Source organism: Canis lupus, chromosome 10 (genome assembly GCF_048164855.1).
Source record: "Canis lupus baileyi chromosome 10, mCanLup2.hap1, whole genome shotgun sequence".
NCBI lineage: Eukaryota > Metazoa > Chordata > Mammalia > Carnivora > Canidae > Canis > Canis lupus.
In genome coordinates this window covers 4,177,142-4,198,349 of record NC_132847.1, presented here as the reverse complement: position 1 = coordinate 4,198,349, position 21,208 = coordinate 4,177,142, and the positions used below count along the sequence as shown (strand labels likewise).

The window sequence follows — 21,208 nt, the reverse complement described above, 5'->3', positions numbered from 1 at the left end:
CCCCAGGGCACATTGGGTCAGCTGCACTAGGTTTCGCCCATGTGAGCAGTTCTGTCAGTCTTCAGCATCTCACCCTCTTGCTGGGGGCTGGCCAAAGTCCACTTACCCAGAATTCAGGAAATAAAACACAGACAGCTTCTCCGGCAGGGTCTCTGAGAGCCTCTGTGCATAATCCACGATGTTGTCGTGCAGGTATCGGCTGTTGGTGTTGAGCACCTGGTTCTGTTCGTGTGCCGCCTGGACCACGAGAGGGTGGCAGTGGCCAACTGGAAGAGGGCCACCTCCATTACATGGTGGCTCTGCTCAGCCAGTCCCACTGGGCCTCCCCAGCCTGGCCCCATCCATAAACCTAGCAGAGCAGTTGTGGGGGAGGGGTGGGGAGGAGAGAGGGGAGTCTGAAGACAGGTGTGTGTGACAGAGATGCTGGTTCCGGAAAGGCGTCCCTGAGATTCTGGCAGAAGAAAAACGTCGTTGACAAAATCCCTATCTAGCAAATCCAGGTCTTTAAGGGAGCTTCTTGAGGCCTGTTCGACAGACAGTATGTGGGGCGCGTCTGCGGGCAGGCCCGACCTCTTTGCTAGTCAGGGGGGCTGGAGGCAATGCTGATTGCCAACAGCCAGGGGTTACAACAGTGAACATGTGCTGAGGGCTCACCACGTGCCAGGCACACTCAAAGCAAATTATCCAAATTAACTCACTTATTTCTCCAAAACACCTTGAGGTAAATATTACGTTTATTTTGCAGATCAGCAAACTGAAGCACAGAGAATTAAGTAGCTTGCCCAGGAGCACAGAGTTAAGTGGAAGGCAGGGACATGAACTCAGGTAGTCTGGACTAGAGGCCCTGCATTTTTTGTTTTGAAGATTTTAATTATTTACTTGAGAGAGAGAGAGATTGAGAGAACAAGTGTGTGTGGGGGTGGGTAGGGGCAGGGGGAGAGGGACAAGCAGGCTCCCGGCTGAGCAGGGGCTTGATCCCAGGACCCTGAGATCATGACCAGAGCTGAAGGAGGATGCTTAACCGACTAAGCCATCCAGGTGCCCCTAGAGACCCTGCTTTTACCCTCTACTTCATTAACTCCTAATATGTCTGCTGGGTTACAGGCTCCCTTTGGCTCCATCAGCTCTGGCAGCCCCACCTGGACAGCTGAATTCCTACTTCAGTTTCCTTGCTTAGCACCTGAGAAGGTCGCTGGGGCTGAAGCCCTGCCATGACCCCCAGCACCTGGCCAGGGCTCTGCTGTGTGGCTGGTCACGGCCAGGTGGAATGACGCTCTCTGAGCTGGCCCCCAGTCCCAAGAGGAACTGGACTTCAGACCTAGGTTTGTCTGGTTTAGCACAGCAGCCGCGCGGAAACTCTACAGTAGCTACACCTGAAAGACTGGGCTCCTCTGCTCAGCTCAAGCTCTCCACCTGTCTCTACAATCTCGGGATCACCCGGGACCAGGTTCACAGCCTCAGCCCCCTCCCCTGCCCCACCGGCCCGCGGTATGATACTAACCATGAGCCACGTTGTTGATACAGTCGAGGTATTCTGCACCCTGTTCATCATACAAATACTGTCCTTGGCCCCGGACAATCTTAATAGGATCCTCAGGATAAAAGAGTCTGCAAGAATTGCTGTGGGGACAGCAAGCAGGGGACAGCCACGTCTGAAGACCTGACGGGACAAGAGCACCCGCCGCAGACACCGTCCCCTTCCCCCCGAGTTTCTGGAAGGCACAAAAGCTTGAAGGGCGCAGTGTGCTTCCCTGCTTCTAGACCCCCACTGTACAGGTGGCTGGGAAGGAGGAAAGTGATGGCTCAGAAGCGGCTCCAAGTGAAACTGCCTAAGTCACTGGGAGGCTGTATGGCCCTGCTCATTTCTGCAGGTGCCCGCCTTAGTCCCTTGGATCCCCAAGGGAAGGTGGGGGCCCCTCAGGGCGGCGAGGGAGGGCGCCCCATCAGGTGGCCGCCGCTCGGTCCTGAGGGTCCCGGCCGGCCGAGCGCCTCCGAGCGTCTCCGTAGCCCGCCGGGGTCGGCCCCTAGCTCCCGCCGGGGCTGCCTCACGCGCCCTCCCGGTGCTGGGTGGACCGTCCCTCTAAGGCTTCCCGAGAAACGCCCCCCCACGCCCACCCTTCGTCTGAACCTTCAGTCCCCTTCCGGGTCACCCTCCGGCCAGGCCCAGGTCCCGGAGGAGGTCCTGCCCGGAGCCGGGGCAGAGGCCTTCAGGGAGCGCAGTGGGGCGGCCCGGCGAGGGCGCGCGGGGGCGGGGGCGGGGGCGGGGGCGGGGGCGGCGCGGAGCTGGGGCCGCGCGGCCGGGGCTGCGGTCCCGGGGCTCCGCCGGCTCCGCGGGCTCCGCGCTCAACGTGCGCGCGTCGTGCGGGCGCGCACCGCCCCTCGCTACCGTCTCGGTACCTTAGCAGCCGCCGCCTCAGGGCCAGCGTCTCGACCTTCCCGCGCCGATCGGCGGCCATGGCACCGGGCGCGTAGCCGCGCGGAGACTGCGCCGAGAGGCCTCTCGCGTGCTCGGCCGCCAGGCCCCGCTCCGCTCCGCCCCGGCCCCGCCCCGGCCCGGCCCATCTCGAGCCCCGCCCCCGGCCCGGCCCCGCCCCGGCCCGGCCCCGCCCCGCCCCGGCCCATCTCGAGCGCCGCCCCCCGCCCAGGCCCCGCCCAGGCCCCGCCCAGGCCCCGCCCACAGGCCCATCTCGAGCCCTGCCCCGGCCCCGCCCTTGCGTCTCTCCCGACGCTGCACTTTCCCTCCGCGAAGGAAGGGCTCCGGGGTGAGCCCGCTGCGGCTCCGTCTCGCAGCAGCCTTCTGAGGTCAGGGCTGAGGCTCCGGTCGCCTCCTGCTGTATCGCATGGGCTGCCCCGTGAGCGTTAACCGGGGATGGGTGACAGACACCTAGCCCGGGGCCTCAGGGTGGGAGAGGAGACGGTCGGTGCGCGGCAGGGGGCTGCGTGCCTGGGGCCGACCTGCGACTTCCGACTTCCCAGTCTCCTGAACCAGCAGCGGGAGGGCTCAGTGTCACTGCCGGGACTGACCGGGGGGGGGGGGGGTCACGGGCATGGGCAGCACGCCTCCTGCTGGCACCCAGGCAGGGGGAGCAGAGACGTCGGAACTCTCAGAGAGCCCATGCAGTGTCGAGGCAGGAAGAGAGTTGGGAGGCCTGCTGAGCCTTCCAGTGCGTGGCCGGGAGACCCAGCCCGGAAGGAGGGAGGCTTTGCTCCCAGGCACAGAGCAAGTGTGGAGCCCAGGCTGGACTCCAGTCAGGGTCTGTCTGATGGTCAGTCCAGTGAATGAGAAGCAAGCAATCATCCCCCATGGGCTGGGCAGCTGGGCTACCAGAGAGCTAACCCCAACTGGGGTGAGGCCCTGGGACTTTGTGCCTTGGCAAGCCTCTCAGAACAAGGGACCTGGGTTGCATCCTGAACAGGCTGAGGAAGAGGAGGTTCCCTTCTGCCACCTTTCATGAGTTTCAGCCTCCTCCCTGCTTCGCTCCCTCATCGCTGATTTCTTCATCTCTTCCCCATTGCTGTAAAATGCTTAACGTATTTATTAAAGAACATTTGGAATTTGTTTTTTTTTTTTAATTGTGGTGGTATGGGGGCACCTGGGTGGCTCAGTGGTTGAGGGTCTGCCTTCGGCTCAGGTTGTATCCAGGGTCCTGGGATCCAGTGCTGCAGGGCACTCCCTGCAGGGAGCCTGCTTCTCCCTCTGCCTGTGTCTCTGCCTCTCTCTCCGTGTCTTTCATGAATAAATAAATAAAATCTAAAAAAAAAAATTGTGGTATCATATAAATAACCGTACCACTGAAACCATTTTTATTTTATTTTTAAAATATTTTATTTATTCATAAGACAGAGAGAAGAGGGAGGTGGGCAGAGACACAGGCAGAGGGAGGAGGAGGAGGCTCCATGCTGGGAGCCCCATGCAGGACTCAATCCCGGGGCTCCACAATCATGCCCTGGGCGAAGGCCACGCTAAACCGCTGAGTCACCGGGACTGCCCTGAAACCATTTTAAAGTGTACAATTCAGTGGGATTCAGTACATTCACATCGTGCAACCATCACCACCATCCATTTCCGAACTTCTTTGTCTTCCCAAACTGATTTAGAAGGACTGTCCTGATTTCCCTCCCCCCCCAGAAAAAACATAAAAAATAATTTGTACCTAAAAATAAATAAATAAATAAATAAATAAATAAATAAATAAATAAATAAATAAAATAGAAGGGGTTGGGGGTGGGTGGGTAGGGAGCCTGAGAATCCTGTTTGGGCCCCATCTTTGGCAGCTCAGAGAAGTCAGGTTGGCTCAGGGACTCTTCCTGCCTTGGGGTAAGGGGGTGAAGGTTGCAGTTCATATCTCATCCATTCCTGGGGTGTCCAGGTCCAGGAGGTAGTACAGCTGGAGGTCTGAGCAGACTCGGCTATTTCCTGGATGGAGAGTGTCTCCCACAGGGTCAGTACAACACCAGGAAGCTTCACCTTCCTGCTCAGAAAAGCCCACTCCTTGCCTCTGGGCCCTATGCCCACTACTCCTCTGTTACCTCATGCATCAGCTTCGAGGTACCATCAGAGGCCAAGAGGGCAGAGGATGGGAGGCAGTGGCTGAAACCGGATCTGAGTGCCAGGAGTGTCCCCCAATCATTGTGACAACCGCACATACCCCATGTGTTCCTAGCAGTATCCTGGGGATCAGGAGGAAGCCTGGGTAAGCCCATTCCTCTTCCACCTCCGTTCGTCTGGAGAAGGGGATAGTAATCCTTGTGCTAGTGTAGCTGCCATGGCACACACTGGGGCTCAGTAATTGTGCTTCCCTCGCTTTGGAAGGGGGTGGTTGGAGGCAGAGCTACCTCTCTTTGCAGAGACGCAAAGCTTCAGTCCTTAAGGCTCAGCTGTGAGGCAGGGGACAACCCCGAGTCTCAGCTGGGACCTGAAGCACATCATTCACTCTTCTAGTCTCTTGTCCCCAACCCAAGCTCTTGGAGGACTCCATCAGCTTGAACTTTGAAGCTTGTGAAATGTGCAGACCTGATGATACACGGTGTGCGGCCACAAGGGGGCAGCAGTGGGCCACCAATGAGCTGGGATGTCTGGGGCCGTGGGAACATGTGGCTTCTGCCCCCCCAGGAGCATAGCCCTACCAATCCCCCATCATCAGGACACTGTCTAGCAGACTCCATGCCCCGCCAGACAATTTGGAAGGATAAACTGGTGGTTATCCAAGAACCTGGGCCCCATCTGCCTGTCACCCTGTCCTGGCTGTGTGTCCTTGGGGAGGTGACTAACTGCTCCATCATTTATAAAGTGGAAACAGGGACACCAATCATATAGGTCCTGTCCTTCATGGGACTGGTTATGGGATCCAGGGAGGCACCTGGCTGGAGGGAGGAGCGGATTACAGACTGTGGAGCACATTCGATTGGTGAAGTTATGCTGGGGCTCCAAAGGATGCTTGGGTGCCCAGTGATCTCCATCAGTTGCCAGAGCCCCATTGTGCTTCTGTCCCTTTCCATACTACTGGCCTCCCCGGTGAGCCACACAACTGGCCGACAAGTAGTATGGCCTGCCACTTATTTCCACTTAGGGAGACAGAGGCGGGGACATCACACTTTCTTCCTCCCTAGCAGTACATGGCCAGGCCTCTTCTGCATAGTGAGGAGGCCATGTAGCTTGGTCTGGGGCAGGTCATGGGGGACATCTCGAACCGTGGCCTCCTTAGATGTCAGCCCTTGTAAGGAGACCTGCAGGCCTGTTCTTGTCTACACTATCCTGGATGTGCTTGATTTTGTCATCTGTGAAATAGACATATTCACTGGGCTTCTCTCCCAGGGTCGTTACAAGGATGAGCTGGGATGAGGGAAGTTGAAACACTGCAAGACTGTGGCCCTTGCTTGCTCCCCTACTTGGTGTGGAGAAGGGAGGAGATTTAGAACCATGAGTGCTTTCTGGTGTCTGACCCATCCCAGGGGTAAACATTGCTGTCCCATTTTACAGAGGAGGTGGTAGGTTTGAATTTTCTAAGTGACAGCTGCAACAAGATCCACTCTCCCACATTTTCTCCTTAAAATAACAGTGTTAATTCTTACCCATTGAATTAGGGTGTACCTCTGATCCCGGCAGGAAGTGATACCATATGATTTCTGAGGCTTGGCCACAAAAGGTCACCAGCCTGCCACTGGTGATCTGGGACAATCACCATGGGGACCCATGCTCTGCAGAAGCCCAGGACACATAGAGAGGGGTCCTGGCCCTCTGAGGTCCCCGCTGCCAGCCAGCATCAACCACCATGCATGGGAGAGCTTGAGTGACAACTACCCGGCTGAGCCCATTGAGAGAGAAATATTATTGGTTTAAGGTAAGCTTGGAGGTGATCTGTCATGCAGCAGTCATTGGTCACTGGATCAGAGGAGCATCTGGGAACTCCATGACATGAGTGAGAGGACACAGGGCTGAGCCGGCATATGGCAGAGCCCGGCTGTGGGTCTGTCTTTCTAACCCCAAACCCTATCTCTGCCCTGACCTTGAACAAACTTCCTCTGGTTTCTGGGGTGGCTCTGATCTGGGGAGCGTCCCCTTGTCCCTCCCCCCACCCCCAGAGGTGCTCAGCGGCAGTGTGCAAGGAGAAGCACACCCATACACACATTGTGGTTTATTACACGCGGCAGTTTCCGTCTATACAGAGAAGGGAGGCAAGCAGCTGTACTGGATGGAGGTTGCAGCTGGGATCCCTTGCCAGGGGTGGGGAAGCCTCTCTCCTCAGGGCACCAGTGGCTGGGTCTCAGACCCCCTGCTCAGGCTATAGCCCAGAACCAGCCCCGAGGCTTTCTTGGTCTGCACAGCTCATCCGAAGGGGCAGTTGAGGCAGGCTGACCAGAGTTCTCTTGGGTGGGAGAGCTGAGGCCGGTGCAACCCAAACTCTGAGCTGCAGGCCAGTCTCCTTGGGCTCTCAAAGTCCTGTCATGACCTTCTTTTGGGTGATGCGAGACAGGCGGGAAGTGGCAGCCACTCCAGTCTGGGACCCACTGTCCTCCACACTCAGGGATCACGAGGCTTCTTTGCAGCTGGGTCCACAGGCAGTGGTGACAGTGCGTGGCCTCTTCTCCAGGCCAGAGGACACATGTTCTCTTGGCAGGCTGGGCTCCTGAAGCCTACTGGACTTGGTGGGAGCTAGGCCTGCTGGGGGTGCCCCCCAGAGCTCCCAGCACCCGGCTGCAAGTGCTGGGCAGGAATCTGATCCTGCCCTGGGGAACCCAGGGCCCAGACGGGCACTAAGGGGTGGGCAGCTGGTTGTGGCTGAGTCCACAGGCCAGAGAGGCTGGGACCCTTCTGGATGGAGTGGGCTCCAGGGCTCCAGGGTTCAGGGGGCAGTCTCTCTGCTAATCAGGTGGCTGAAGGCCCAACCCAGCATCTTTGCAGCCTCTCCTGAGCCAGACACTTTCACCCTCGTCTCCTTTCTGGGATAAGCCAAGTCTCATGGCTGCCCCCTCAACCAAGTACACAGCTCCCCTGGACTGGCCTGTCTACTTTCCGGCCAGCTTCACATGCTGATCATTCTGGCACTGGGCCAGGCACACTCTTGAATGTTAGAAGGCCACAGGTGGTGCATCCCGTGAAAAAAAGATCAATATATTACTGTTTTTTGTTTTTTGTTTTTTTTTTTACAAAAATTAAAAACGTCCACACGCAACTGTACAGGTTGTGGCTGGGTACGGGGGTCACTGGAAGAGAAGAGACAGGCGGAAGGTGAGGAGGGAGGCCCCAGAGGCCTCGCCCTGGTCTGGGTTTCCTGTCCTGCCCAATTTTTCTAGAACAGGTGTGCCCTCAAATCTCTCATCCCCAGCTCATGGCTTCCCCACCCCCCTCAGTAGGGCAGTTGGGACGAAGTCCCAGGGTACGTGGGTGGCTTTGCCCTAGCTGGGCCAGGTGCCGAGTAAGCCCAGAATAACCAACAGGGTGGGCCGTGCATCACCACCTAGGACCACAGCCCCAAGCCCTGGGCCACATGATGGGAGAGTCAAAACTAGGGTCACATCATCATGGGAAACCCGGCTATTCTGTCCCTGTGTGGGGAGCTGCAGATACCAGCCCCCACAGCCCCCCTTGCTGGCCCCCTCCTCCCAATCTGTCCTAGAGACTCTCCCCTGTGAGGTACCTTATGCCAGCAGCCAGGCACTGGCAGTCCATCAGGGCCCTGGAAAAGAGAAATGTTTCAGCGATGGGGATGGGGGACCGATCAGCTCCCTACACTCCAAATAGTCTTGCCCTGGGTGTAGGGAGTCTTGCCCTGTGGGAGGAGGCCCCTGAAGCAGGGCCCAAATGCTCCTTCACCTAGGTAGTTGGGTCACGAGATGAGACACGAGGGCCTGTGTTCACTCTGAGTGAGTGCACCCCTGTGGGGCTTTGTTGGGACATTCCAGCAGGGGACAGAACCAGGACTTGTGCTTGAATGTGTTGGCCAGGAGCAGGGCCTGGCCCTGGCCCCAGCCCTGGCCCCCTGAGGGGTTGCATGGCCTCCCTCCTGGTAGCCATGACAGTGGCTCTGGCCCCTCACACTGGGGGCCTGAGAGCTCTCAGGAGTTTCTTCAAGAGTGTCTGAAGGACAGTCCAGGGAGCAGGATGCCCGTCTGGCCTGGCCTGGTCCCCGTTTTTGGATCTGAGTGGCAGACAGAGTAGGCTGAGGCTCTCAGGGTACAGATCGGGGTGTGAGGGGCTGGGGTTGTCTGGGGCACCAGCGATGCCAATGCTGGCTCAGCACTCAGACACAAAGGGGTGGGGCAGGTTTCAGGTGGCCCAGCAGCAGAGCTGGAGAGGGACAGGCTGACCCATCAATCAGTCCAAAGTCCCTGCAGAACCCCAGTTTGGGAAAACACTGCACTCTGGAGGCAGCCATGGGAGCACAGGCCCTGGAACTCTGCGCATCCACCAGGGCACTGGCTGGGACCCAAAGAGAAGTGGGGAGGAGGGGCAGGCAGGACAGGAAGGCAGGATAGGGGGTGGGATTCAGAGTAGGGGGCACAAGCACCCAGATGTCCCGCCCAGCACAGCACAACACAGCACACAGCAGGCCAGACCTCGTACCACAGGGCAGGGCCCGCTGCCCCTGGCCAGGGCCCTGGAGCCCGGCGCCCCTCGCTTGCCTCCACAGCTAGGATATTCCTGTTTGAAAGATGAAGGCTGAATGACTTGGAGAGAAGTCTTGGCCCAGGGCCGGGGCTGTGAGGCTGGGCCACCGCATCCCCCTGGCAACCCTGCACCTCATGTGTATGCCTACCTCTCTGCTCTTCTTGTTTTTTTCTCATTCACTCCTCAAGACCTCTGGGGATAGGGACGAACACCCCCACTGCACGGATGAGGAGACTCATGGATGAGGAGAACAGAGGCCAGTGTGACTTATGGTCAGAGGACCAGGCCTCTGGGGTTCCTCACCCTGATGCCCCTTTGGAAGGTGGCTGGGAGTGGCTATCTGCTCACTCTTAGCATGGAAACTCCCTGCTTTGTCTTGCCTGTCTTTTCTGAGCTCCATGGGAGAGTCTGACGTGTGAACCCTCTCTGCCCTCGGTACTGGGTGGTTGGGGACTAAATCGTGGTTACTTCAGGCCCAAGGTCTCGTCGCCATCAGAAGCTGATATGAGAGAGAAAGAAAGGAGGAAGGCATAGGGAACAGGGAAGGACTCTGGGGGACACAGAGGAGGCGCATGGGTGTGTCAGGGCCACCCATACCAGCCAAAGCCTCCTCCTTGGAGCACCTGGGTGGCTCAGTGGCTGAGCATCTGCCTCTGGCTCAGGTCATGATCCCAGGGTCCTGGGATGAAGTCCTCCATCGGACTCCCTGCAAGGCGTCTGCTTCTCCCTCTGCCTGTGTCTCTGCCTCTCTTTCTGTGTCTCTCATGAATAAATAAATAAAATCTTTAAAAAAAAAGCCTCCTCCTTGGGGCCTACACCCAGAGAGGTAAGAGTGCCCTGATCCCTGTGAGGGCCAAGGAAGCTGAGAAAAGAAGGGCAGTGACCCTGGCAAACACTCTGCCCTGGGCCCTGCCTCCATCTGTGGAGGGGCTGGGGGGTCTCCTGGAGCCATGCCGACGGAGGGGAGTCAGGACCAGAGTGAGAGGAGTGACACGATGGCAGTGACAGCCATGGTGGTCTCCCCGAGGACAGAGAAGACGCTGGCCTGACCTTGGCCTGGGGCAGCAAAGACCTGGGTCAGGGCTCCCACTCTGCTCCGACACGTACCACAGGACATGGCTGGTCCAGGCCTGGCGGTCCTGGCTCACCCTTCTGGCCCTTCACGCCTTTCCGGCCCGGGACGCCTCGTTCCCCCTGCACAAGGAGGGAAATGCGGGGGATGGTTGTGGCTGCAGGGCCCAGGACCCCTCTTCCAAGTCTCAAAGAGATGGGCCTCCAGCCAGCAGCCACCCCTGTCCTACTATCCCCACCCCAGCCTTCACCTGCCTTGGCTCATATCTTGCCACCACTCCCACCCCCCGTTCTCTCCACCTGCCCCCACCTTCTCTCCACGTTCGCTCCGGTCACCTTTCTCTCCTCGGGGTCCAGGGAAACCCTGGCAAAAAGAATACAGTGAGGTTTGAGGTGTGCTATCCCTCTCCATGACCCTCCCATCCATCACTGCCTTGCCTAGGCAGATCAGTGGTACAAACTGGCCCAGCGCCAACTCCTAGGTGACACATGTGCTGGGTGCCTGGCTGATTTAGAGAAAAGCATGCATTCAAGATGCCAGCACTGCTTCCTCCAGAGGAGAACACCATCGGTGTCTCTGGACAGAAGCCCTCAGGCAGAGGGACACCTGGGTGGCTCAGTGGTTGAGCATTTGCCTTTAGCTTAGGGCATGATCCCGGGGTCCAGGGATTGAGTCCCACCTTGGGATCCCCACGGGGAGCCTGCTTCTCCCTCTGCCTATGTCTCTGCCTCTCTCTCTGTGTCTCTCATGAATAAATAAATAAAATCTTAGGGAAAAAAAAAAGAAGGCCTCAGGTAGAGCCCCTGGCAAGGGGTTTTCTCTCCCATCACTGCCAGATGCAGCAGGGCATGGCTAGGGACATGGAAATTCATGGAAGTTTACGCCACCAATTTTGTCAGACTGAGAAATGGTGACCTGTTGTCTGCCTCTGGCTGAATCTCTTATACACCTACCCACCCCTCCATCCACCTGTCCATTTATCCATCTACCCATGGAGGCAACATTTCCAAGCATCCACTAGGAACTGGGTTGTGGGCTGTATGCCAAGGACAGAGAAACAGATTTGATATGTCTCCTTTCTCCCCCTATTTATTTTCTGTTCCTTATGATGTTTTGACATCTTAAAGAACTTGCTGGGTAGGGAGAGGCTGGCTAGGGGGCGTAGCAGAGGGCTGGTCTGGGAGCACATTTCATGTGTAAGCCAACAATCTCCCAATCACCCCCTTTATCTGCTTCCCACACACCATCTGATGATGCTTCCCCTGCCCCAAGTCATCCCCGGGCCAGGTACCAGGAGAGCGACACCACCCCTCCAGCCTGGAGCCTGCCTGCACTCTTCACACCTTTTTACTAGCCAGTCCTCAACTGTTTCCTCTGCCCTGCCTGCCTTTTGCAAGGAAACCCCTATAAACACTGCCCTCCACTCCTTTCTTTCCCCCCCGACTAAACGTGGTGCTTCCCCATGTGACCCTCCATAGCGAGGTGAGCCCTTCTCTAAGGAAACATAAGTAACGCACTCTTCCTTTACTGGCATTGACCTCTGTGGGTTGTCACTCGGTCACATGCATAAATTAAAACCCCACAGGAACAAATGTGACACTTCCTTCGTGGTCTCATGTGACAGGCAAGAGGGTATAGAAGACAATGGTCAATGCTCAACGGCATAGGATGAACCAGATGCCATGGGGAACCAGGGAGACAGGCTATTCTATCCAGGTATGAGGCCAGGGAGGCTTCTGAGCAGATTCCCCATGTTGGCTGGACCAGGTGGAGTGGGTGCGGAGCCAGAGGCTTGCCAGGTAGAGCAGGTAGGCGTGGCTTTGAGATGCCACTCTGAGCTCCAGGCCTCCTAGGAGCAACTGTGGTCTCACTGCTGGTGGCATGGTCTCTTTAGCTCCACGACATCGTTGGGTCCAGAGCCTGAACTGGATTCAGCATTGGCTTCTTCTCTGGACACTTTTCATGGATGGGCACCATCTTCCCCATCAGAAACTCTGTGTCTACAGTTGCTCTCTAAGGTGGCATTCTCTCCTTAAAGTCTGGCACAGGCACCAGAATCCCTGCAGCCCTGCATCTGGTCACCATTCCCCTTGCAATAGCTACGAGGTGTGAACAACCCTCCCTTCATATAATCCACCCACTCTGCTCCTGGCTCCAGAAGGGAGCATGTGATCCGGGCTGGCCAATCAGGGCACTGCATTTCTTATGGCCAAGCGATATTTCAGCACTTGGGGCCAGTGAGAATTGATAAGATATGTCTAAAAGAAGAGGGTGAAGCAAATAGTCTTTCTCCAGGGTTTGGGTCTGGGAAAATGTGGGTTTGGGGCTACTGTCTCCATCCCATCACCACATGTAACTTGAAATGACACCCCCACAGGGAAAGCACAGACAAGAAAGCATGAGAGGCTGGGTTGTGTGGATCTGTGCATTGTCCCTCTGGATTTCTCAGTTAGGGCTTTAAACCAGTTTGAAATGTTTTCTGTTGCTGGCAACCAAGACACTTGATCCAATCAACTTTAGGCTAACATTTTCTCTCCTTCCCTTCCCACAATAAGGTCCTAGCTGAAGCTCCATTGTCTCACCAGGATATTGCAACACTGCTCTCTTCTTGTTCCTTTAACCTTCCTGTTCCAATGCATCATCCTTCCATCCAGTTGCCCATTACCCATCCACTCATCAACCATCCACCCATCATTCATCCATCATCCATCCACCATTATGCATCCATCATCCATCCACCCATTATCCATCCATCCATTCGTCCATCCATCATCCATCCAGCATTATCCATCCATCTTCCATCCATTTCCCATTCACCCATAATCCACCCATCTTCCACTCATCCATTACCCATCTACCATTATCCATCCATCTTCCATTCATCACCCACCCACCCATCATCCATCCAGTATTATCCATCCATCCACCCATTCATCCATCCATTCATCCATCCATCATCCACCCACCCACCCATCGTCCATTCAGCATTATCTATCCATCTTCTATCCACCCATCATCCATCCACCATTATCCATCCGTCATCCAACCACCCATTATCCATCCATTCATCAATCCGTTTATCCATCCATTCATCCTCCACCCACCCATCATCCATCCACCATTATCCCATCTTCTATCCACCCATCATCCATCTATCTTCTATTCATCCATCTTCCACTCATCCATTATCCATCCATATTCCATTCATCACCCATCCACCCATCGTCTATCCATCTTCTATTCACCCATCATCCACCAACCTATCATCTACCCACCCATTATCCACCTATCATCCTTCCATCTATCTTCCATCCACTCATCTTCCACCCATCCATTATCCATCCATCCACCTATCACTCATCCATGAATCATCCATCCACCCATCATCTATCTACCCATCTTCCATCCGTCTATCACTCATCCATCCATCCACTCATCAAGTACTTACTCTGGGCTATGAACTAGACTTGGCACTGGGGACACAGAGGGATCCAGTTAGTTGGAGTCCCAGCCATGGGGAATGGGGTCACATCCAAGCCAAGCAGATCAGATTACTGTATGGCCAGCAAAGGGCAGAAGGTACATAGAGGAGGAGCCTGATCACAGTGAACGATGAGATACTTACATCTAGTCCTGGCTCCCCGGGTCTTCCCTGAGGAAAGATAAAGAGGAGGTATGAGAGGCCCGTGGTGGGGGGGGGGTGTGTGTGTGCCAGGAACACTACTGCTGAGACGTTCAGCCTTGTGAGTTGTCTACAAGCCTGATTTCTGGCCCTGGGTCAGTGTGTTGCAGGGGTTGAGTCCCCACGGCCAAGTGACACTATAAACGTGCAGTCATACTTGGGAGGCATTAAAGGAGGTTGTTACCTTTTCTCCTTTGGTTCCTGGTAGCCCAATAAGGCCCGGTGGGCCAGCTGGCCCCTGGGTGGAAAAGGAATGGGTCAAGAGGCATGACAGGTACAGAAATTAGTGCCCTGGAGGGACAAACAAGGCTCATGACACTCACAGGCAGGCCGCTGGGGCCTCTCTCACCCGCCACACCCTTCTCTCCCTTTGCTCCATCCAATCCCTGGAAGGAAAGAGTAGACATCAGTCAGGGGAAAGGAGTCAGAGAAACAGCAGGACAGGAAAGCTTGGAGCTGTGCTGGGGTGTGCAGGGCAGGGGGACAGACTCTAGGCTCTCACGGGCTTGACCCTGGCTTCCTTCCAGTGCAAATAGTAATCAGAATGAGCTGTTAAGTGTGGGCATTTTACCTTTTCCGGCATATGAGCTACCTCACAGCCATTTCACAGATAGGTAAAGAGAGGCAGAGAGACAGGCAGGGACAGGTCCAGCCACACAGCCAAGAAGCAGCAGAGCTAAGGACCAGTAGAGTTTCTTTTCTTTCTTTTTTTTTTTTTTTTTAAGATTTATTTATTTATTTATTTATTTATGATAGACATAGAGAGAGAGAAAGGCAGAGACACTGGAGGAGGGAGAAGCAGGCTCCATGCAGGAGCCTGACGCGGGACTTGATCCCAGGTCTCCAGGATCAGGCCCTGGGCTGCAGGCGGCGCTAAACTGCTGCGCTACCGGGGCTGCCCACCAGTAGGGTTTCTAAGCCATAGCGTTGGACTTCGTCTATGCCAGCAGCTGTCTCTTTTAAACATGATCTGGGGGAGGTCTTGGGACAAAACAGAGCCAGAAGCTGCACATCTGGTCAGGCCACAGGCTGGGCTCCGCTCAGCTGTGGGATTCATGGCTGAGTCCTGCCGGCCTCTGGGTTGGAGAATCAGAGATGTGTGCTCCCGCAGGGTGAATGAGAGAGAAACCAGGCGTAGCGAGCAGTGAGGCCAGCTGGCCTCCCCCATGCAGGGCACACGGGCAGGCCATGCTCACGGTTTTAATTTAAGAGCAGAGGACAGGACATTATGTAATACACACCAAACCCAAGACTTCATGTCCAGGCTGTGGGCAGTTGAGAGACAGATGTGCGTATGGGGGCCATGCAGAGAAGTGTGTAAGGAAAGGGGGCATGGTACACGGAGGTAGAGGCAGCTGACTAGGGCTGGGGCAGAGGGACAAGGTGAAAGAACAGAGTCCCCGTGTGGGGCTAGGGGACACCAGCCTCGAGGGCATCAAGGAGGTTGCACTCCAGGGGATTCAGAGTGTTCAGGGCCTGGGGTAACGCAGAGGTGGTCAGGGGCCAAGCGTGGGGCCCATTCGCAAGGCTTTTTGGAACTATGCAGGCTGTGAGTCTGCAGTGAGTAGAGAGGTTCCCCCCACGCCCCAGAACTCACCTTGGGACCCTGGATTCCCTGAAGGCCCTGGAGGAGGACAGAGCAAATCAGAAAGGCCATCAGGTTGGGTCTGGATCTCAGAGCCACATTCCTCTTGCAGTGGTCACCCTGGCTTCTAGGCCACTCTGTAGCCCCTGTGATCCTGACCTCTGCAACCTCCCAAGCCCAGACCCAGGCTCTGCCAGATTGCTAGATATGCCCCCTCCCTGCCGGGAAGTCCTGTCCTTCTCTGGGTCACAGCTCCAAGCCTGGGCTCCCCATCCTCTGCATATCTCGGCTACTTCAAGCCAAATGTTCTTACCGTGGGGCCTGGGGGACCAGGGGGGCCAGGGGGCCCTGGCGCCACTATGATCTGGGCCTAGGAAGCAGTTAGAAGTGGATTAGACACCCCCGCTCCATCATACCTCACTCGTCCACACTTGAACACACTGGACAGTGGATGAGCCCTCTTAGGGGGGCTAGGCCCTGAGCCACTGGGCTGAGTCTTCTTCCCACCCACAGAAGAGTGCACAGGGGCTGGCCTTTGGGGTTCTCAGATGGGCCTCAGCTGGAGGACACAGCCCGAGGCTCCCTCCTTCCACCTCCCTCACTGCCCTGGGTTTGGTCAGGCCACATGGCCTTTCTGTCCCAAGGTTCAGGAACCCAGTTGGCCTGGGCCTGACACTGAGGGGAGACCTTGGTCCTCAGCAGCCCCCCTTACCAGGCTCTCCCGTAGGCTGTCAGATGCTGACTCTCCCTTCTCCCCCTTGGCGCCATCGGTGCCCTGCAGGAGAGGATGGTCTTCAGCCCTTTCTGTCCATCACCAAAAGCACCACCCACGGGTTGGTAGCTCCCCTTCCTTCCCCATGAGGCCTGCAGCATCAGCCACGAGCTGGCCTCTGCAGCTTGAAGCAGTTTCCCCTAAATTGGTGCCACTCTCTGGGTGCCCAGCAAGTGGGTTTTTGGAGAGTCCATTAAAAGCGATATAAACTGTATCCTGTGAGGTGGGTGTTGGGGGCACCCAGCGGCTCTGGAAGCAAAGACCCGGGTTTAAGACCAGCCACCTCTCTAGCTGAAGGAGCCTCATGGATGAACATCAGATGTGAAGAGGTGGCACCTGGTAGCCGCTTGAACCCACAACTATTTGAGTCCAGCCATGATGATGGTGATGGTGGCTATTTATCACGTGGCCACCACTCTCAGCCCTGTTGTACAGGCTCATGTACAGGATCTCACGAGTGGGAGACAATCATCCTCATTTTAGAGGTGGGGAAACTGAGGCCCAGGGGGGTTAGGATGCTCGTGCAGGGTTCCAGAGCTGGCAGGAGACAGAGCAGGATGCCATCCTGAGCGGTCAGCCCCCTGTCAGCTCCCTTCCACCTGTTCAGTGGCCTTGGGAGGCAGGCAGAAGGTAGGTCCTTGTACGGAGAAGGAAGAGAGTTCAGGGACTCCGAGAGTCCAAGCGGCATGGGCTGAGGCAGAGCTTCCTGTCAAAGATCGGTGGCCCGGGGCTGGGCGGTGTCAGCGGGGCCCCCGCTGTGCCCCTCTCCCCCGCAGCTGCAGGTGGGTGGGCACGCATTGGCCTTGGAACCCCCCCGCCTGGGCAGAGCAGGGCAGGGCCAAGCAGCCACTTACCGGGAGGCCCGACAGCCCCATCTCGCCTGCCTCCCCTTTGGGTCCTGTCGGCCCAGCCTCTCCTGGGTCTCCTTTAGCTCCTTTGGGACCCTGCGAGCCACAAGAACAAGGAGTGGGTGGAAATCAGCAGGCAGGCTCCCCGCCCTGCCCCAGCGGGTCCCCGGGGCTTAGTCCGGCCAGGTTAGACTCCCCCTTCTTCAGGTGGGTCCCTGCCTCTGACCCAGGCAGTGACTGCACCAAGGGGCCCGGGTGGGCCAGCGGGGGGAGGGGTGGAGTGAGTGGGACTGGGCAGCCCCCGCAGGGGCCCTCACAGGGCTTGGGAGGGGGGTCAACCCTGTGTTCACATCTCAGACACAGGTGAGTGGAGCCCCCAACCCCCACATACCCCCCACCATCCACTCATTCCCTCTCTCCATCACGTAGTGTCGGAGGTGTGGCACACCTAGGGACCTGGCACTACAGCCACTCCCATGAATGTCAGTGATGCCCCTGACACCGTGCTGTGTGTACAGGAACACACACATAGGTGTGTACACTTACAGCAATGTTCACAGCACTCACTATACTGAGAGTAACTGTAACGGCATTAGGTAACATTTGAAGACTCTTCGCTATATCACGCACAATGCATCGCTCTCTGTTTTCCACACACAGGATTATCTCTTAATAACTGTGCCATCCTCCCCTCCCAGTGGGGAACCAGAAAGTGAGCAGCTGGCCTGAGGCCTCAGGGCAGAACCAGGACATTCACCCAGGCAGCGTACTCTGTTCTGTGGCATCTAACTCTGTACACACGCGCACACACACACACACACACATGCATACACACACACAGCCCCACACTAGGCACCAGCATCGCCAAGCAAATGAAAGGCCCAGAGACCTTCTCTCCGTCGATTCCCGGGGCACCAGGCAATCCCAGCTCGCCCTGGAAGGGAACAGAAAGCAAGAGAGGTTACGGCGTCTGGTGGCCCCTGAGAGAGACCCGTGGCTGGTCTGCTTCTCCCAATCAGCACAATGTCCCTGGGTCAGGTCTCTGTAGTTGGTGGTATCTCAGAAGGTGCCCATTGGGTACCCAGCCAGCCCCGTGCCAGGCACTGGCCCTCTCCTCAGCTCCTCTGGGCAGATACAGACCAGAGTTATAATCTATAGTCTGGGAGGTCACCAGTTTGGAAGTTGAGACTCTGGGGAGGGGAGTATTAAATGACTCATTGCAGGCCACACAGAACAGGGCGATGGCCAGGACCAGATCTTACCCGATTTCCAAGTCTGAGCTCTTTCTCCTGAGCCAGCTGGGTGGGGTAAACAATGTGTATAGGCCGTAAGAACACCTATGTCATCTCTGGGACCTGGGGATGTCTTAAGGGTTTACACTCGTGAATGAGGTTTCCTGGAGGAGCGAGGGCCAGGAGGAAGGCACCACGCTTGGATCGGAAGGAGCAGGGCCACCTTCTATGAGCTCCCAGAAGTTGGGGTGGGATCCAGGAGAGAAGCAGAGAGGAGAGGGGAGGTGGGTGCTGGAATTAAGGGGTTTGGAGGGGGCCCACACAACTGTCCATGAACTGACCTTGGCTCCGGGGATCCCTGGTGGTCCTGGGGGACCCTGTGGCCCGGGAGGACCCTGTATGTGAAAGCCAAGCTGGTGAGTATTTATGCAGATCGTCCCCCCCAATTGTTGGCTCATTCCTTCCCCCCGGGGCCTGGGGCTCTGTCCGGCTGGCCTGCAACAGCTGCCCTCATAGCCTGCTTCCCACCCTGTCAGGTCAGGTCAGGCACTCTTGTCTGGCGGTGGCAGGGGGTAGGCAGGCAGGGAGGTGGCACCAGGGACTGGATGAGATACCATGGTGTCCCACTACCACAGTAGATCCAGAATCCCTCTGCCTTCAGAGCTAGTATACCCCAAATACAGCTTTCTTCACAGTACTCCTCTGCTCAAGATCCTGCGATGGCTCCCTATTGCCTCTTGAAGCATGGGTAAATCTCCTGTTGGTATTCAAGACCAGGCAAAAATTTTATCCCTGACAGTGGCCGAGCATCTCTATCCCTCCCGTGAGCTCTCTGCCCATCAGCTCTGTGCTCTGCTGTTGGCCAGGGCTGGAGAGTCCTAGGTGTCATGAATAAGAGATGGTGTCTCATCCTACTCCCAAGCTCCCATTCTGGCCCAGGCTTCCTACAGGCCACTTGCCCACATGGCTCATCGTCACCCTCTGGATGCATGCCTCCTCCTCAAGGCTGCACCCTGCTCCGTTAGTCCCCTCATCCCAGCAAACTGTCCCCTTCTTGCTAGCACCTCCATTGAGACATCTCTGGTCTTCCTATCTTCTTCCATTCCACCTGCCCAGGCCCAGAGCCCACCCCACCCCACGAAGGCCCCCCTGCCATCACACCCACTTTTATTCACTGTCCACGCCATTCCTCAGCTAGCCTGCCCACAATTTATACACACACACACACACACACACACACACATATTTTAAAAGATTTTATTTATTTGACAGAGAGAGAGCACAAACAGGGGCAGCAGCAGGCAAAGGGAGAGGGAGAGGCAGGATCCCCTCTGAGCAGGGAACACAGGGATCCATTCCAGGACACTGGGATCATGACTTGAGCTGAAGGCAGATGCTTAACTGACTGAGCCACCAGGCACCCCCACAATATGTATTATTAACATTGCTTCCCTGATCAAGAACCAACTGTCAGCCCACTGCCCATTGGCTGGATGCCTCATTCCAGTCTGGCAGCCGATATCTACATCCCACCTCCCTGAACTCAGGTTGGTTCTCCAAGTGGGGCCTGGACGCACCATGCCTGTGCATGCCTTCAGACCACACTGCACCATGCAGGCCTGTGGTGCGACCGGCTTGTGTTTCCCTGAGGCCTGTGGGGGTTAACTGGAATGGAGCTCAGGTGGGGTCAGGTGCCGAGGCTCAGTCTGGTCTCTGATGTTTGTTCCTGTCCCTCCCGAGCTCCCTTTCCTGGAAGCCGTGAACAGCTGGCACCCAACCTCTCTCTCCAGTGGTGATGGGTCCCAAGTCTGTCAGGCACCGGGCAGGGCTCAGCGGCCACGCATTCCCTGAGGCTCCTTGTGGCAGCCCTGCCGCTGTCATCTTCCCCCACCAGCTACTAGAAGACCTAGCCCTCTGGCTTGTTTCCTGGGAAGGTGCAAGGAGGACATCAGGAAATGCTTTGAAAGCTTTGTCTCCTGCCCCTCGCCCCCAGCAGGGAGCTTCCCTTCTATGCTTTGGCCTCCAGGGAGCTCAGGCCCACATAAACCGTGTTCACAGAAGCTCTTAGCACCCAGGGAAGTCTCAGCACAGCCCTGATTTCCTTATCAGGTGTACCTGGGGAAGCTGGGGTCTTTGTGCTAAACTGCCCCCTGTCCCTTGTGCAAAGAAATGCAGGATTAATTTGCATAGTATGTGGTTGTCGCCTCAGGAAGAGAACAAGGGTGGGGTCCTGGTCCTGCCAGGAACCTACCTTCAGGGCATCCAAGATCCTGCCATCGTAGTCGATCACCACTGTGTCTCCTTGCTCGCCCTTGAGGCCCTGGGGACCCTGAGGCAGGAGGAAGAGTAAGAATTTTAGGGCAGAGCCATGGTGGCAACGTCTGTGTCTCAACCAGGGAATCTAGGAACCTGGATCACATGGAGGTCTGTGTGCCGTGTGCTGGCTCAGCTGTAACCTGATGGGACCCCCCACCCTGCCCCTCAAGCTCATTCTCTGGGATCTACAGGGCCACTGGTATCCCAGTCACTGAGAAAACGCTCCAGGGGCCAGGCAGCAGGTGTCCGGGAGGGAAGGGGGCGCAGGCCTGGAGCCAAGAGAGGAACATGCCACTGCCTAGTCCTGCTGTCATTCGTGTGGGAACTGAAGTCCGCTGCCCTAACCCGGAGTTCTCCGGGGGAAAACAGAAAGTCTCACTTTGACATCAAGTTCCTCTGATTTTTAAACGTTGGCAAAAAGGCAAAAATAAACATTCTCCTCCCAAAGCCCAAACACTGCTTAGATCGATACGAGATGTGCCGGCTGGATCTTGCCCTTGTGCCTCCATCTCCCCGGCTCTGGAAGGGGCTGTGGGCGCCGTGTGTGACTAATAAGCACATGCCCACCAGGCCTGCACATTTGTGTGTGCGC

At 56.5% G+C, this 21,208-nt stretch overlaps 2 protein-coding genes across 3 annotated transcripts in view; both read right to left on the bottom strand.

Moving 5' to 3' along the window:
• PHYKPL (5-phosphohydroxy-L-lysine phospho-lyase) overlaps positions 1-2,537 on the bottom strand; it is a 34,020-nt gene extending 31,483 nt beyond the window's left edge. For both annotated transcript variants that reach the window (XR_012037660.1, XM_072840568.1), the window contains exons 1-3: positions 2,398-2,537; positions 1,502-1,620; positions 107-266 (exon numbers count right to left, since the gene is read on the bottom strand). Coding sequence is in view for 1 of the 2 variants with exons in the window: in XM_072840568.1 (XP_072696669.1) it covers positions 107-266; positions 1,502-1,620; positions 2,398-2,456 (338 nt within the window). In the remaining variant the exon portion in view is untranslated. The remainder of the gene's footprint in view (positions 1-106; positions 267-1,501; positions 1,621-2,397) is intronic.
• A 4,083-nt stretch (positions 2,538-6,620) lies between these two features.
• COL23A1 (collagen type XXIII alpha 1 chain) overlaps positions 6,621-21,208 on the bottom strand; it is a 322,014-nt gene continuing 307,426 nt past the window's right edge. Inside the window, exons 16-29 of the mRNA XM_072840567.1 lie at positions 20,552-20,629; positions 18,642-18,695; positions 17,958-18,002; positions 17,075-17,164; positions 16,161-16,223; positions 15,762-15,818; positions 15,461-15,487; positions 14,187-14,249; positions 14,048-14,101; positions 13,807-13,833; positions 10,491-10,544; positions 10,217-10,303; positions 8,139-8,177; positions 6,621-7,704 (exon numbers count right to left, since the gene is read on the bottom strand). Of these exons, the coding sequence (XP_072696668.1) occupies positions 7,702-7,704; positions 8,139-8,177; positions 10,217-10,303; positions 10,491-10,544; positions 13,807-13,833; positions 14,048-14,101; positions 14,187-14,249; positions 15,461-15,487; positions 15,762-15,818; positions 16,161-16,223; positions 17,075-17,164; positions 17,958-18,002; positions 18,642-18,695; positions 20,552-20,629 (741 nt within the window). The 3' untranslated portion in view covers positions 6,621-7,701. The remainder of the gene's footprint in view (positions 7,705-8,138; positions 8,178-10,216; positions 10,304-10,490; positions 10,545-13,806; positions 13,834-14,047; positions 14,102-14,186; positions 14,250-15,460; positions 15,488-15,761; positions 15,819-16,160; positions 16,224-17,074; positions 17,165-17,957; positions 18,003-18,641; positions 18,696-20,551; positions 20,630-21,208) is intronic.